The 18,453-nt window shown below is 37.7% G+C and overlaps 1 protein-coding gene across 2 annotated transcripts in view; it reads left to right on the forward strand.

Annotated features, from left to right (window-relative positions):
• LOC120539285 (copper chaperone for superoxide dismutase-like) overlaps positions 1-17,862 on the forward strand; it is a 35,561-nt gene extending 17,699 nt beyond the window's left edge. Inside the window, exons 6-9 of one of the 2 annotated variants that reach the window (XR_005635583.1) lie at positions 10,150-10,227; positions 11,298-11,401; positions 14,358-14,467; positions 17,822-17,862. Coding sequence is in view for 1 of the 2 variants with exons in the window: in XM_039769211.1 (XP_039625145.1) it covers positions 10,150-10,227; positions 11,298-11,401; positions 13,696-13,849 (336 nt within the window). In the remaining variant the exon portion in view is untranslated. Of the gene's footprint in view, positions 1-10,149; positions 10,228-11,297; positions 11,402-13,695; positions 14,328-14,357; positions 14,468-17,821 lie in introns of those variants that run through there. The other variant, XM_039769211.1, reaches the window with a different exon arrangement.
• The last annotated feature ends 591 nt before the right edge of the window (positions 17,863-18,453 follow it).

The raw sequence follows: 18,453 nt of genomic DNA on the forward strand, positions 1-18,453 counted from the left end.
TAATACATTTCTGAATACATTACAGATACCACAAATAAATACTTTTAGTGCAGAGGAACTGGATAAACCTCTGGCGTTATCAGAATCACTAGATGCTATAGAAGTCACTTCAAGGTGGGAAAGCAGCACGCCCTGATGGCTACCCTGCAGAATTTTATAAAAGATTCTCTGCTCAGCTAGCTCCCCTCCTATTAGCAACATTTACAGAAGCTAGAGACAATCAAACTCTTCCTCAAACTTTTTGCCAAGCATTAATCACCGTTTTTCCTAAACAAAATAAGGACTTATTGCAATGTGCATCATACAGACCAATTTCACTTTTGAATAATGACGTTAAGATGCTCTCAAAAATCATAGCTAGAAGGATGGAGACAGTGCTCCCTTCGGTAATATCACAAGATCAAACTGGATTTATCAATGGTCGACACTTATCCAGTCTTCGATGCCTGTTTAATGTAATATACTCACCAACAAAGTCAAACACCCCAGAAATAATAATATCATTGGAATCAGAAAAAGCATTTGACATGATTGAATGGAAATATCTTTTTACTACATTGGAGAAATTTGGGTTTGGCCTGAACATTTGTGCACGGATCAAACTACTGTATACCAATCCAGAAGCTTCAATTTGTATCAACAACATTTGTTCAGACTACTTTAAACTAGAAAGTGGTACCAGACAAGGATACCCCTTGTCACCGCTGCTATATCACAGAATTTCAAAAGATCTCTGGTCTCAGAATTAATCTGAATAAAAGTGTACTGTTTCCAGTGAATTCTCAAGCATATAATATTAGATTAGACACCCAACCTTTTACCATTGCAGAACAGTTTAAATACCTAGGGGTAAACATAAAGCTCTTTATCAACAAAATTTCACCGTCTGCATGGAAAAAAATAAGCAAGACTTGCATAGATGGTCAACCCTTCATCTTACTCTAGCTGGAAGAATTAACAATGTTAAGATTAATATTCTTCCTAAGCTGCTTTTTATTTCAAAACATTCCAATATACATCAATAAATTATTTTTTAAACAATTAGATTCAACAATAACCTCATTTATTTGGAACTCAAAACATCCAAGTATCCAAAGAGCGACCCTACAAAGACCAAAGGCAGAAAGTGTCATGGCTCTACCTAACTTTCAGTTTTATTACTGGCCAGCAAACATACAAGCTATAAAAACTTGGACACAAATAGATGAACACACACAGGCCTGATCCGCAATAGAATAAAATCCTGCAGTACTTCTTTATATTCCCTGCTGTGTGCCCTAATGAATGCAAGTTATCAGCAATATACTAATAACCCAATTGTGCTTCACTCACTCAGAATATGGAACCAATGTAGAAAGCATTTTAAGATGGAGAAGCTTTTATCACTGGCACCTCTGCAAGAGAACCACCTCTTTCAACCTTCGCAAACATATGCAGTTTTTAATATCTGGAAAAAATTTGGGATTAACTTGCTTAGTGATCTTTATATAGACAACATCTTTGCATCCTATGAACAATTACATTCCAAATTTAACATTCCAGCTACACATTTCTTTCACTATCTATAAATTAGGAACTTTGTTAAACAGAACCTGCCCAATTTTCCTCATCTTGTACCCTCTGGAAATGCTGGAAAAAATATTGCTTAATTTCAAGGACTCAGACACCATCTCTGCAAGATATAAAATTATTTTACAGTCAAAGATCCAAGAGGACACTGGGAAAAAGATCTCTTAATTAATATATCAGAAAAGGAGTGGAAAGTAGCAATGCAGAGAACTCACTCGAGCGCCATATGCGCAAAGCATAAAATTATTCAACTCAGAATTATATATCGAGCATATCTGTCTCGCCTAAAGCTCTACAAAATGTTTCCAGGGCAAGATCCAACCTGCGAATGCTGCAGTCAAGTCCCAGCCTCACTGGGTCACATGTTTTGGGCCTGCACCAAATTAACATCATTTTGGACCAACATTTTTAAGTGCCTTTCAGACAGCCTTGGTGTCACAATTCCTTCTAACCCATTAACAGCTGTGTTTGGGGTTCTTCCAGATGGGTTTAACATAGAGAAGAACAAACTGTGATTGCATTCACTACACTTTTGGCACACAGACTTACTTTGCTAAACTAGAAGAATTCTAACTCTCCTCTTTTAAGTCAGTGGGAAACCGATGTTTTATACTATTTGAAATTGGAAAAAATCAAATACTCAATTAGAGGATCTGTACAGATTTTTTTCAAAACATGGCAGGATCTAATCAGTAATATTTTAGAATAAGCTCTTAAAGCACAGAGGAAGCAATTATTTCTGCATTTCTTTTTCTTCTCCATTCATCTCTATTGGCTTATCAAACTCATCAATTTAGGTATGTTTACAAGCCTTAAGTTTTACCCTGTTGGCCATGCTCTCTTTCAGGGGTGGGGGTCGACTTGTTCTCAATCCTACTTTTTGTAAAAGTTGATTGATTTGTATGGAATGATTACAATAAAATTAATTTTAAAAAAATCCAAGCTCTTCACTGCATTAGCGAACATCAGTGCCATAGCAGGTGCAGTCTGAACATCATCGATGTCGGTCGTGTCCAGTCTCTCCTCTCCTTCAGGCCTTTGCATATCTCTTAATCTGTTTTATCTGCACTTGTTGGAGCATTACTGTCGATTTCAACATAACGATCAAAATCATTAGTTGACATTCCATCAGGCAGCTGTAGCCCCATTCTGTTGCTATCATCCACAACTGCTGCTGAGGCACCCGGAACTGGGATAGTGCTATCTCCCTCCACAGCTTTCATGAAGCGTGCCTGTCTGTAGCAGTTAACGATTGTTGACGTAGTGACACGATTCTATGCATCCTTCTGCATGTGCAAACTGTCAAGTAGCGTCAGCTTACAGGCCAGCTCAATTGCTCTCATTTTTCATTGTCACCTTGATCCATGATAGCCATCAGACGGTGAAGCATGAGGGATCGGTAATTTCGCTTGAAATTTGCTATCATGCCTTGGTCCGTGGGCTCAATTAAGCTTGTTGTGTTGGACGGCATAAAAACGAGCTTGATGTTTCTCAGTCTGTTATCATCACTGTGTGCTGCACAGTTGTCACACAGCAAAACAATTTGTCACCTTTTGGACCTTATTGAATTGTCCAGCTTCTTCAGCCACTGCAGCCAAATTTCACTGGTCATCCAGGCGTTGTGATTTGCCTCGTATGCCACTGGAAGCTTCTTGACATTTTTGAAGCACCTTGGCTCTTTGTTTTTCCCTATTACCAACGGCAGCAACTTTTCTGATCCATCCATGTTACAGGCCAGTAGCAGCTTCAGTCTGTCTTTTGGCACTTTAGTCCCAGCAGCTTCATGGTGTGTAACGTTAATGTTCCCTTGGGTATGGCACGCCAATAAAGCCCAGTTTCGTCAGCATTGAACATATCACGTTCATATTCTTTGATGATGTCAGGAAGAACTTGAAGTATCCAACGCTCGGTACCAGATTCATCAGCATCCTGCTTTTCCCCATGTTGCTGTTTAAACTGAATGTTTTCTTGTTGCTTCCAGTGCTCCAGCCATCCATTTGTAGCATTAAATCCCTCTATGCCAAAGTTAACAGCAAGCTGATTGGCTTTTTCAATCAACATTGGTCCATTAACTGGCAGCTTGGCTAAACCAACGCAATAAAGCGACTTCAACATCCTCAGATTTTCCTGCCCGTTTTCTTTTTCGGTCAGGATCAGCGTTTTTTGCCAGTCATCAATCACCTGCTGCCATTGCTTAACAATGCAACAGATTTGACTTGGATTAACACTAAAGTGCTTGGCAACAGACACTTGACTTTCCTTACCATCAATTCGTTTTAACACTTCTACTCTATCCACTAATGACAGGGCTTTTAACGTATTTGAAGTCTTACACGCTGCCATATTAAACTAGACTTAATGTAACGATATTCCAGAAATTTTTCAAAAAACTACAGTTGATGCTCTTTTCAGATCTGTCAGCTTTCTAAGTTACTGAAATGACAGACACCGCCCATGCATATGCCTGGCACTGTCGACTTTATATAGTGTTGTCTCTCTCTGTACAATGTATCAAGTACAGTTGACTCCACTTGCGTGCACGTCAGTTGAGTGCACACTCTGCTTAGCTGCAAATGACTTGCACAGTCCCTATTTGCATAAAGTCAAGTGCAGTTGACTCCACTTAAGCGCATGAGGCGATCTCATCCGGAGGTCGTGCACTTAAAACGTAGTAGACTGTACAATAAGCGGAAAACGGACTCACATGGCCATTGCAGCTATCCGAAGCCGACTGACCTGAAAATCATGAAACGGGATAATTAAAGGCATTGCAGCAAACTGGAAATTGCAGATAAGCGAATTGCAGCTAACCGAATGCAGTTAGCAATGGAGTGTATAGTGAAAGAAACGGGCCCAAAACCCGCATTGCAGCTAGGCAGAGATTGCAGCTAATCGAATTGCAGGTAAGTAGAGTTGACTGTATAATATATTTTTATTGATTTTTAAAGATTGTCCTGTTTATATATAATTTAAAGTTGACTAACTGATTGATTTACACACTCATCAATAAACACACTATTTTTTGATTAGCCACAATGCTAAAATTTGCAGCATGATACATAAAAGGTAGAATGGATCCACTAAGAAAGCATACTTTGATACATTAATATTTAGGAGTAATCTCCCAACAGTAGAAAAACTAAATACCCCAAAACATCAAAAAATGCCTTGACAGATTTGATTGAAATTTGGTGATATTGGAGAAAAAAAAACTATCTGGCATGAATTTTTTTATTTGGTGATATTTGTTGTTAGTAACACCCTCTCAAATGGAACATTCCAACGCATTCCATCCCCTGTTTTGCCACAATGCTGACAGAAAATGCACTGAGAAATTGGGCATGCTACTTTATGAAAACGAAAGTTGTTTGTAGAAGCAAAGTGAAAAGAACAAAGTTTAGTGAAGCTCAAGGAAGATGTGTTTGGCAAGTGCTTGCCAGAAACTGTGGCTGTGAGTGTAGTCAGTTCTGCACAACTGATCCAGTAAGATAAGAATTCAATATATATTTCTTCCCATCCACTTCATCATATCTGCAACCTAGTACAAATGTTGAAGTGGGGACTACGATTCCCATCAGCTAGTGCAGTGCTCCAAACTTATTTTATCAGCACTCACAAACTTTATGTAAGTGCATCAATAAAAGTTATGTCATGAAAGGTAGTAAATGCTGTTTTTTTTTTTCTTTAACCACTTTGGAATAACAATCTAATTGTCTTGCTTGATTACAGGATTTATCTTAGATGGACCATGTAGTTAGGATATAGCAGATTGGATAATGGATGGATGGACTGGGGTGTGCCACATGTGAAAATAAATCAAAGATAAACTGATTACACTGCATTTTTTTTATCAGTGCATAGTCTTACATTTTTGAGAAGCCCAAAACTGTTGTCCCCCTGCATATCATAATTTAAAAAAAAAAAAACAATCATCAGTGTTAAGCACTTTTTGAAATTAAAAAAATTCACCATAGATTAACTGACAGAGTTAAGCCACAATTAAATAAAATGAAGTATGATTTTTTTCTATAGCTGATGGAGCTGCCTTTTTTCAGAATGTGATATGAAGAGAACAGGGGTGGTGTTTTTGAGTAAGTAAAAGTAGTAAGGCTACATTCACATTACACACCTCAGTGCTCAGTTTTGATTTTTTTGCTCAGATTGGATTTGCCTATCTTGACAGTTCACATTCATAAGTACTGTACATGTGACCTGGATCTAACGGTAATGTGAACACATCTTACCTCTGAAACGGCACACATTGATATGTTTGTGAACAAGTTATCTGCATCACCAACAACAAAAAATGTCATATTTGTGAGATAACTTGTGTTATTTAAACCTAACAAAATGAATGAGCTAGTATCTAGTGTATGCATTACATTTTGCCCTAGAGGATGGCAAACACTTCGTCACCTGTACATGATTAGATCAAGAAGGCAAAAAAAGCCAGACGACTAGGTTTTTCTGTTATCACAGCTATTACTGGCACTACTGTGTGGGTATGAGAAAGGAGTCAGCAATGGTGAGACCGTGATTGTTCTCACAGCTGTAACTCTCCTCCATTGATGTTTTGCCATGCTGCTGTTGTTAGCTGATGATGGCAGCACTCAGTCCATTCGTAGATGCAAAAAACATGTATTCCAATCTGACCGTTCATGTCACATGGCCAAAAATCGCATACATATAAGACCTAAGACCACATTTGAAAGGGACTCAAATCTGATTTGAAAAGTTTGGATTTCTATATCTATACAGCCCTGATATCATTAGATTTGTGTCACATTAAGGCAAAACAATTTGTGCCACGTCAGTGTTATAATGTGACTAGCTTTAGTAATTTATTTTTTCTGCTTTTTTTGTTGGTAGACATTTATTCAAATCCACTGTATACTTAGGCAGTACTAATTTAAGGCTTTGAAGCTAATGGATTTTTAGCAGTTTTAGCTTTGAATGAATTAACTTCAACAAAATAACCGAATACCACTTTAATACAGAGTTCTGCTACAATCTCTTTTATACCAGCATCACCAAGAACTGTATGTAGCATGTTCAACTGATATTAGTTAAAAAATACAAATACTATATACAGAAAAGTATTTCTGCTACATCCGATTACCTAATGGCACAATAACTGAGGCCCATTTCCCAGGTGAAGCTGGTCACACAGCTAGTATATGAATAAAATGTGAACGTTTTCAAGAAGATGAATACTTCTTATAGGATTTGTACACTGGGAGATGTGAATCTTCTGTGTCTATTTTGGCCATCAAAACCGTAACAAGACTCTTTCCCAATAAATCTATTGAGATGGATATTTGTTTGTTTTAATTTCTGCTCAGAATTATTTTCATACACTTTAAGAACCCCACCTCCCCTTTATTCTGTTTATTCAGTTATGTTAAATTTGATGTTACAGTATTAGTGCAGGGTATAGCTGTCTATAGTTACAAGTGTATTTGAAGAGTGCAAAGGATTCTCTCTCTCTCTTTTCTTGGTCTCTCTATCCACAACTGACTATTATTAAAATTAATATTTTTCCTTACTTTAATTTTGTTAGTGTTATCCTCTCGCTTTCCCAAACCATCAAATACTGATCTGATGTACAATCCTTTTTCCTCCATTTCTCACAAATACTAAAGGACTCTGAACTGTAGAAATGCTATGGACAATGCCAATGGTTGTTGTTTTTTCAAATGTTTAATTATATAACTGTTGGTGGTACAACTATTTCAGTAAAAACAAATATAAACAAACTTGATGGAATGGGGAACTTGGCTATGAATGAGGCACCTTTTACGGGTAATAAAATTAATACTCTTGCCTGACCTTCAGCTCTGTCTTGTTCCTGCTTTGTCTCTGGAGTTTACATTTCAAATGGACCTTGATATTTTATTAGTGTGTGTGTTATGCACCTATCCATTCTTGACTTTTCCTAAATAAAAGCTCTTTAAATTCCCATATTGTTCTAACTGTAAAATTACAGAGCATCCGGAAAGTATTCACAGCGCATCACTTTTTCCACATTTTGTTATGTTACAGCCTTATTCCAAAATGGATTAAATTTATTTTTTTCCTCCGAATTCTACACACAACACTCCATAATGACAATGTGAAAAAAGTTTACTTGAGGTTTTTGCAGATTTATTAAAAATAAAAAAATTGAGAAAGCACATGAACATAAGTATTCACAGCCTTTGTCATTAAGCTCAAAACTGAGCTCAGGTGCATCCTGTTTCCCCTGATCATCCTTGAGATGTTTCTGCAGCTTAATTGGAGTCCATCTGTGGTAAATTCAGTTGATCGGACATGATTTGGAAAGGCACACACCTGTCTATATAAGGTCTCACAGTTGACAGTTCATGTCAGAGTACAAACCAAGCATGAAGTCAAAGGAATTGTCTGTAGACCTCTGAGACAGGATTGTCCCAAGGCACAAATCTTGGAAGGTTACAGAAAAATTTCTGCTGCTTTGAAGGTCCCAATGAGCACAGTGGCCTCCATCATCCGTAAGTGGAAGAAGTTCGAAACCACCAGGACTCTTCCTAGAGCTGGCCGGCCATCTAAACTGAGCGAGCTGGGGAGAAGGGCCTTAGTCAGGGAGGTGACCAAGAAACCGATGGTCACTCTGTCAGAGGTCCTCTTTGGAGAGAGGAGAATCTTTCAGAAGGACAACCATATCTGTAGCAATCCACTAATCAGGCCTGTATATGGTAGAGTGGCCAGACGGAAGCCACTCCTTAGAGTTTGCCAAAAGGCACCTGAAGGACTCTCAGACCATGAGAAACAAAATTCTCTGGTCTGATGAGACAAAGATTCAACTCTTTGGTGTGAATGCCAGGCGTCACATTTGTAGGAAACCAGGCACTGTTCATCACCAGGCCAATACCATCCCTACAGTGAAGTGTGGTGGTGGCAGCATCATGCTGTGGGGATGTTTTTCAGTGGCAGGAACTGGGAGACTAGTCAGGATGAAGGGAAAGGTGACTGCAGCAATGTACAGAGACATCCTGGATGAAAACCTGCTCCAGAGCGAGCTTGACCTCAGACTGGGTATCAAAGATATCAAAGGAGCGGCTTTAGGACAACTCTGAATGTCATTGAGTGGCCCAGACTTGAATCCGATTGAACATCTCTGGAGAGATCTTAAAATGGCTGTGCACCCACGCTTCCCATCCAATGGAGCTTGAGAGGTGCTACAAAGAGGAATGGGCGAAACTGGCCAAGGATATGTGTGCCAAGCTTGTGGCATCATATTCAAAAAGACTTGAGGCTGTAATTGCTGCCAAAGGTGCATCGACAAAGTATTGAGCAAAGGCTGTGAATACTTATGTACATGTGATTTCTCAGTTTTTTTATTTTTAATAAATTTGCTAAAACCTCAAGTAAACTTTTTTCACGTTGTCATTATGGGATGTTGTGTGTAGAATTGTGAGGAAAAAAATGAATTTAATCCATTTTGGAATAAGACTGTAACATAACAAAATGTGGAAAAAGTGATGCACTGTGAATACTTTCCGGATGCACTGTATATTCAGAAAATGTGATTGATTATATTTTTCATTTTTATTTTTTAAACATTAAAGAACCTTTAGTATTGCAACAAGCAGTAAAATTAAATGCGGGTACCCAAGTGTGAATCGATGCTTATCTCTTTGTGGCTTGCACAGGACCACATTTGCATATCTTTTTATTTTGACAAATCCCTTTCTGCTACTGTTACTCACATTACTGAATATTGCTGGCCAAATCTGAATAGTCTCTCTTTCTACAGTCAACTAGAAAATCTCACACTTATGATAACATTATTTCACTGTGCATGATGAAGAAAATATACACACCTGAAAAATGATGAGCCTTGCAACAATTCCGGTTAAATAAAATTAATATAAATTCACTTCTTGGAATGCAGAACTATGGCTGTGAATGAGGTGCCTTTTTAAAGAGAATTGGTATTCTTGCCTGACCTCCAGCTCTATCTTGTTTTCTACTTTGTCTCTGTAGTTTACATTTCAATTGGTCCTTGATCTACAGTTTATTTAGTGTCTCATAGTACAAGTACATAGTATAATACTTTTATTAATGTCTGTATAATATGCAAAATATACATGTCATGGTACTCCTTTAAACCATGAACTACAATATTATACTAATTATTGATTGATTACATATATTGATTGTATACTACAACCATAGGAAAAATCACTGTGACATATTATAAATTAATCTGATGAAATTATTTTTCAGTTAAGGGGGTTTGTGGTCAGAATTTTTATTTCAATTACAGACATAACACTTCTACAGGTTTGTTTAGCGGAAACTGCAATCGATATCACGTGGTTTTAAATCCAGCAAGTTCCATTTGAGTTTGTTCATACAGTTCAAAAATGTTTCACCTCAATACCCTAAACATTTTTTCACTGTATTCATTTTTCTGCCATTATACACTGATTAATCCCACACCACTAAAATCAAAATAAATTACTAAATTAAGTGAATTACCAACCTTAATTTAAAATAATACAATCTGTATTAGTTCAGGTGAAGTGACTACTGTTCATGAGTATTTGTATGTTACAGCATGCAGGGGACTTGGGAAATATCCTTTCTGACAAAGATGGTAGAGCTACCTTTAGAATTGAAGAATATCAAGTCAAGGTAAATGTGTGTATTTTTTTTTAAAGAGTAAATTCCTTACATATTATGTTCATGAAAAGTATTTATTAAATGTGTTTTATTAAGGCATTTTCTTACATAGTATATAATAGGAAAATGCTAGAAATGCACAAGCAATTTTGATGACAGATCTTGGTGTTTAAGATCACAAGATGCATAAAGGTTAATAATGTTAAATACAACAATTATTTATCTGGAATCAAATAATATATTAAAAACAGACCCCAAAACTCAGTGAATCTAATATCTGTGTAATTTAAAAAATTTACCAAGCCTTCCTTAAAACTTTTTTAAATTGACAAATTATCTTAAATAAGTGTACACATGGACTTGGTGGTGCTTAAATTGTAGAATAAGCATGTTCACAAAATGAATGGATGGATATAGTACTTGTTCATGCTACGTATTTCTCAATTTTTAGTATTTATTTCTTAATGTTCAGATCTTACAAAATGACTGACTCAAACATAAAATAAATTAGATAATAAATCCCACTGATGTCTCTGGAACATTATTATTATTATTACTATTATTATTATTGTTGTCAATTAGAAATATTAGCACCTTGTGTATCTATCTCTATTTTTTTCCATACGGAAAGAAATTTATTAAGTTAAAGTACATGAGGAACAATATGTGACCAGTGCATCTGAGTAGCATTAATAATTATGACTTTAATAAATGATCTGTTATTTTATTACTGTGAGGTGATAAAAGGGTAACATCACCTGACACACCATTGTTTATAGTAAAAATATATTGCATATATATATGTAGCCATAGGTTTTGTATATAACTGGAAAATGTAAAGAAGTAACATATGTTTATACATTATTTTATAGATAAACATTTTTGTTGTTTTGTGTAAGGGTCCATCTCACATTTTAGGCTTTTATGCTGAAGTAAATATTAACCTACAAAACTAATGATTATTCTTACTTCAGAAATTCATCCACATCAAAATTTAACAATATAAGTTTCTCAAGATTTTATCAAACATAAGCCTAGACGATGATGGGCATATTCTGACTTCTCTCACTCTGGATACACAGGTTTGGGACATAATTGGTCGCTCAATTGTAGTGGATTCTGGAGAAGATGATTTAGGTTGTGGGAATCATCCCCTTTCTAGCAAAACAGGAAACTCTGGAGAAAGGTAAGCACGTTTAGAACACTAGTACTATAGTTTTTTTTTATAGAAAATGATAATAATCTCTGACATAATTATTGAAAGAAATTATTTATTGCTGTGACATGATCATTATTTTTGTCTTGGTATACATAAGCTTATATCACTAGTGATGAACAGCTGAATAAGTATTTAAGGAGAAAAATACATTCTGCTTTTTATTGAAGTGTTAATAAACAATAAATCAATAGGACAAAAATGACTTTTTTAGATTAGACCCTAAAATATATAAAAGCCAGTACATACATTATGTATCATTTTCTTATCTATGATTTGAATGCTGATCAGGTTTAGAGTAGTGGCCAAAAGTTTTGACAGTGACACAAATGTTGTATTTTGCAAAATTCACACCTTCAGATTTGTGGTGGCAATTCACATTGTTTTTATATTATTGTGCAGAGTGATCAGATGCATATTAATTCATAGAAAACAGCTTTATTAGCATAAAAAGTTCACTTTATCACAAAAACCCATTTTCACTTACTTTGACCCTGGTACAAAATGATCAGCTAAAAGTATCCAGCAAGCACCAGGACCATCTCCTCCTGAGGAATTAGCTGCAGAACTGTGTTGCCACCAGTGCAGAGCTTGTGCAGAGCTTGCTCAGTACTGGCAGCAGGTGGTTTTGACTGCATCTGCAACAAATTTGAAAGGTAATTCGTACTGCTGATTTCATACTTCTGCATCCAGAATTTGTCTATCAGTAATTAAGATCTATTTCTACAATTTCTTGAAATCATTTGAGCAAAAAGAGATGTATTAAATTATTAAACAGAGATTAGTATAGCTTCATCAACTAATATTTGTCGGCTTAGGACTACCGCAATTTGTTAATCATATAGTATACCTCCTCACCAACAGATGTCACAATTGATTCTAATGCTTTTGCATTCAGAACAAGCATTTTAAATTACATTGTTTTGGTTAATGAAACTGTTTAACCAGTCTGCATTGAGTAAATTGTCACCTAGACTTAAACACAGCTGTATAGAGCTTAGGAGATACTCATTTATCGCTAAGTACCACATGACTACATGGTAGGCAATGACATTAGAACATTTGAAAAATTGACAGTGTAAATAAAGTAGTAACAGTTTGTATTGTATGAGGATATTGGGAGTGGCAGAGAAGTATGTAAGAGTTGTTGAGGATATGTACGAGGGAAATGTGACAGTGGTGAGGTCTGTGGTAGGAGTGACGGATGCATTCAATGAAGAGTTGGGATTACATCAGGGATCGGCTCTGAGCCCTTTCTTATTTGCAATGATGATGGACAGGTTGACAGATGAGATTAGACAGGAGTCCCCTTGGACTATGATGTTTGCTGATGATACTGTGATCTGTCGAGAGTAGGGAGCAGGTTGAGGAGAGGAATGAAGGTCAGTAGGACCAAGACAGAATACATGTGTGTGAATGAGAGGAAGGTCAGTGGAATGGTGAGGATGCAGGGAGTAGAGTTGGCGAAGGTGGAAGAGTTTGAATACTTGGGATCAACAGTACAGAGTAATTAGGATTGTGTAAGAGAAGTGAAAAAGAGAGTGCAGGCAGGTTGGAATCGGTAGAGAAGAGTATCTGAAGTAGTTTGTGACAGACGGTTATCAGCAAGAGTGAAAAGGAAGATCTAAAGGACAGTAGTGAGACCAGCTTTGTTATATGGGTTGGAGACGGTGGCACTGTCCAGAAAGCAGGATACAGAGCTGGAGGTGGCAGAGTTAAAGATGGTAAGATTTGCATTGGGTGTGATTAGGATGGACAGGATTAGAAATTAGTACATTAGAGGGTCAGCTCAGGTTGGACGGTTGGGAGACAAAGTCAGAGAGGCAAGATTACGTTGGTTTGGACATGTACAGAGGAGAGATGCTGGGTATATTGTGAAAAGGATGTTAAAGATAGAGCTGTCAGCCAAGAGGAAAAGAGGGAAGCCTAAGAGAAGGTTTATGGATGTGGTGAGAGAGGATATGCGGGTGATGGGTGTTACAGAGCAAGATGTAAAGGGCAGGAAGATATGGAACAAGATGATCCGCTGTGGCAACCCCTAACGGGAGTTGAAAGATGAAGGAGAAATAAAGTAGTAACAGTTTAACACAGATAAGATTATCATTAATATTATATATCTAATAAACTTCTTAAATTAGGCACTTTAGGTTGAGAGGATATTCTCTTCTTATGCTTTCCTGTACATTTTTAATTTAAATGCAAATGCAATTTAGAATTTTTTTCTAAAGTAACAGGTAAAGACTTAATTTCTTTTTCTTCTGTAGGATGGCTTGTGGCATCATTGCTCGTTCTGCAGGCCTGTTTGAAAACCCCAAATTAATATGCGCATGTGATGGTGTCACGCTTTGGGAAGAGCGGGACCGTCCAATAGCTGGTCCAGGACGCAAAGTTACAAGTTCACTTGCTGCACACCTTTGAGTTTATGAACTGCATACAAGACTTTTAGTCTAAAGACTGAAATATCAATAGCAATCCAAAGAATGTAAATTTAAAAAGTGGCCCTGAAGAAAAATTTCAATGACAGGATTTTTGATACATTCCATTACTATGCCTGATTATGCAAACATGTTTTACAGTCGTAAGGCACATTTAGATGCAGATTTAAAATGCTGATTTGATAGGAGTTCAAATAAAGTGACAGTATTTTTTTTTTCCTTATTCTAATATGTATATGTATGTCTCATTTTAAAGAACAAGTTGTCTAAAAAAATAAGTGTCATGCCTTCCTCTGTAACTTTTCACTTCCCTGAGATGTTACTCAAGGAAATGTGTTGCAAATGTAATTCTCTGCCTGCAATATCTGTTGCAGAGCAAATTAAAATCCTTAATTTATGCTGAAACATTTCTCTACATTGTTTTCATTTGACTTGCTAAATAAACCAGGAAATGAAACTGATACTTATTATTAATATGTTTCTGTTACCAGATTTCACACAGCTCACTCTTTTCTGTTAGGCTGTTTTATTGAGCCTTGAAAAGGACCAACATACTGATATGCTTCTTGGCTACACCCAGTGCTGCTGGGATAAAACAAATGCAAGTATTTTTTACTAAAATAAAATGAGTATTGCATTAGGTTACTTGTTACTGTAAAAAGTAATCAGACTACTTCATGTTAACCTAACACTGTTCCTGAGATTGTGGTGCTGCGCTTAGCACTGTACATTCAGCTCATCAACAAAAATGTAACAATTTCTGAAATATTGAGACATTATTTCAACCAGGAGAATGAATAATGTGATTGACTCAGGAAATTATCCTTGCAGATGCTTCTACCTGTGGCAGCTAGAGCATGTATAAAGCTAAGCAGGCAAACAGACATGCAGACTACAAAGTCCTTAACTGTAACCTGGTTAAAGTTTATAAATGGCCATATAAGCAGGTTACTCGTGAAGAAATCTACGTGTGTTAACCAGGGTTCTAATAACCAATAACCTGGAATAAGGGTTTATATGGCATTTTAAAAAAATGGATTTCTATGAATAATGGGGTAATAAAGCACATGTAAATGCACTGATTGCCTAGGTTCGCAATGTAGTATAAATTAATAGATTGCAGGCACTTTATCTGCAGGAATTTCTGTGTTTATTTTTTATCAGAAAACATGATGATTGTGACCATTGTATGTTCATATGTGTAAGGTTACAGTTGTTAAGTCTCAAATCTTTTCAGAAATACACAGTGCTGTTTACTTTTGATAAAAGGGTAGTTTTTCTATGACATGCCACACCAGTGAACATGTGACATTTTGCAAGAACAGCTTGCATTACTTGAACTGATTTTCCATAAACACATTTATGCTACTTGGCATGAATTTCAGTACCCTTGGAGCTCATGGACATGTTTGATCTGTGTGGTTCCTATTATTTTAACACATCTACAGACAATTAAAGAATGATATTGGAAGGAAGTGGTGAACCAGAATTTGTTTAGGAGGCCAAATAAAGTGGCGAGTGTGAAAAGATACTGCATAGAAGTTACAATAACAAATTGTAAAATGTATAATTGTGGCAAGTGCTTTAATGTACCTTTGAATGATAGGCATCAGTTTTAGAGGTAATTTATGTCTCATACCTTTTGCTGTTTTCTTAAACCAGATCCTGATAAAACAGTTTAAGAAAATACATGGATGTATGTGAACATGTGGTTTCATTATAAACTGCTCAAAAAAAATGAAAGAAACACTGAAAAGACATCAGATCTCAATGGGGGGAAAAATAATGCTGGATATCTATACTGATATGGACTGGGTAATGTGTTAGGAACGAAAGTATGCCACATCATTTGATGGAAATGAAAATTATCAACCTACAGAGGGCTTAATTCAAAGACATCTCGAAAACCAAAGTGAAAAAATGATGCAGCAGGCTAGTCCATTTTGCTGAAATTTCATTGCAGCAACTCAAAATCGCACTCTGTAGTTTGTATGACCCCCACGTGCTTGCATGCCTGACAACATCGGGACATGCTCCTAATGAGATGACAAATGATGTCCTGGGGGATTTCCTCCCAGATCTGAACCAGGGCATCACTGAGCTCCTGAGGTGCTACCTGGCAGCGTCGGATGGACTGAAATATAATGTCACAGAGGTGTTTAGGTCAGGCAAGCATGGGGGCCAGTCAATGGTATCAATTCCTTCATCCTCCAGGAACTGCCTGCATACTCTCGCCACATGAAGCCGAGCATTGTTGGGCGCCAGGAGAAACCCAGGACCCACTTCACCGGCAAAGGGTCCTTCACTGGGTCCAAGGATTTCATCTCGATACCTAATGACACTCAAGGTGCCATTGTTTAGTCTGCAGAGGTTTGTGCATCCCTCCATGGATATGCCTCCACAGACCATTACTGACCCACCACCAAACCGGACAAGTTGAATGATGTTACAGGCAGCATAATGTTCTCCAGGGTCTCTCCAGACCCTTTCACGTCTGTTACATGCACTCAGGGTGAACCTGCTCACATATGTGAAAAACACAAGACACCAGTGGTGGACCTGCCAATTCTGGTATTCAATGGCAAATGGCAATCAAGCTCCACGGTTCCAGGCAGTGAGCACAGGGCCCACTAGAGGACATCGGGCCCTCTGGCAACCCTCATGAAGTCTGTTTCTGATTGTTTGGTCAGAGACATTCACACCATTGGCCTGCTGGAGATCATTTTGTAGGGCTCTGGCAGGGCCCATCCATTTCCTCCTTGCCCAAAGGAGCAGATACCGGTCCTGCTGATGGGTTCAGGACCTTTTACAGCCCTGTTGAGCTTTCCTAGATTAACTGCCTGTCTCCTAGAATATCCTCCATGCCCATGAGACTGTGCTGGGAGACGCAGCAAACCTTCTGGCAATGGCACGTATTGATTTTCCATCCTAGAGAGGTTGGACTACCTGTGCAACCTCTGTAGGGCCCAGATAGCGCCTCATGCTACCAGCAGTGACATTGATGGTAGCGAAATGCAAAACTAGTGAAAAAAACAGTCAGAAAAGATGTGGAGGGAAAAATGTCAGTGGCCTCCACCTGTTAAACCATTCCTGCTTTGGGGGGTCATCTTATTGTTGCCCCTCTAGTGCGCCTGTTGTTAATTTCATTAACACCAAAGCAGCTGAAACTGATTAACAACCCCCTCTGCTACTTAACTGACCAGTTTAATATCCCAGAAGTTTCTTTGACTTGATGCTATACTGTACTCTGATTAAAAAGTGTTCCGTTAATTTTTTGAGCAGTATATGTGATTTCTCACCTAATTGATGCTTTTTTTGCAAGGTTCCTGAAATGAGGTAAAATGTTTTGACAAGTGCATGCATCTCTTATACCATGTGGTGTATGTAAAACCACCTGAAATCTTTAGACACAATTTGGTAACAAATATAGTGTGTATATATATACATACATACAGTGGAATGCAAAAGTTTGGGCAACCTTGTTAATAGTCATTATTTTCCTGTATAAATCGTTGGTTGTTATAATAAAAAATGTCAGTTAAATATATCATATAGGAGACACACACAGTGATATTTGAGAAGTGAAATGAAGTTTATTGGATTTACAGATAGTGTGTAATAATTGTTCAAACAAAATCAGGCAGGTGCATAAATTTGGGCACCGTTGTCATTTTATTGATTCCAAAACTTTTAGAACTAATTATTGGAACTCAAATTGGCTTGGTAAGCTCAGTGACCCCTGACCTACATACACAGGTGAATCCTATAATGAGAAAAAGTATTTAAGGGGGTCAATTGTAAGTTTCCCTCCTCCTTTAATTTTCTCTGAAGAGTAGCAACATGGGGGTCACAAAACAACTCTCAAATGACCTGAAGACAAAGATTGTTCACCATCATGGTTTAGGGGAAGGATACAGAAAGCTGTCCCAGAGATTTAAGCTGTCTGTTTCCACAGGTAGGAGCATATTGAGGAAATGGAAGACCACAGGCTCAGTTCAAGTTAAGGCTCGAAGTGGCAGACCAAGAAAGATTCCGGATAGACAGAAGCAACGAATGGTGAGAACAGTCAGAGTCAACCCACAGACCAGCACCAAAGACCTACAACATCATCTTGCAGCAGATGGAGTCACTGTGCATCGCTCAACCATTCGCACTTTACACAAGGAGATGCTGTATGCGAGAGTGATGCAGAGGAAGCCTTTTCTCCCCCACAGCACAAACAGAGCCGCTTGAGGTATGCTCAAGCACATTTGGACAAGCCAGCTTCATTTTGGAATAAGGTGCTGTGGACTGATGAAACTAAAATTGAGTTATTTGGGCATAACAAGGGGTTATGCATGGAGGAAAAAGAACACAGCATTCCAAGAAAAACACCTGCTACCTACAGTAAAATATGGTGGTGGTTCCATCATGCTGTGGGCTGTGTGGCCAGTGCAGGGACTGGGAATCTTGTCAAAGTTGAGGGACGCATGGATTCCACTCAGTATCAGCAGATTCTGGAGACCAATGTCCAGGAATCAGTGACAAAGCTGAAGCTGCGCCGGGCTGGATCTTTCAACAGACAACGACCAAACACTGCTCAAAATC

This window comes from Polypterus senegalus, chromosome 11 (genome assembly GCF_016835505.1).
Source record: "Polypterus senegalus isolate Bchr_013 chromosome 11, ASM1683550v1, whole genome shotgun sequence".
NCBI lineage: Eukaryota > Metazoa > Chordata > Cladistia > Polypteriformes > Polypteridae > Polypterus > Polypterus senegalus.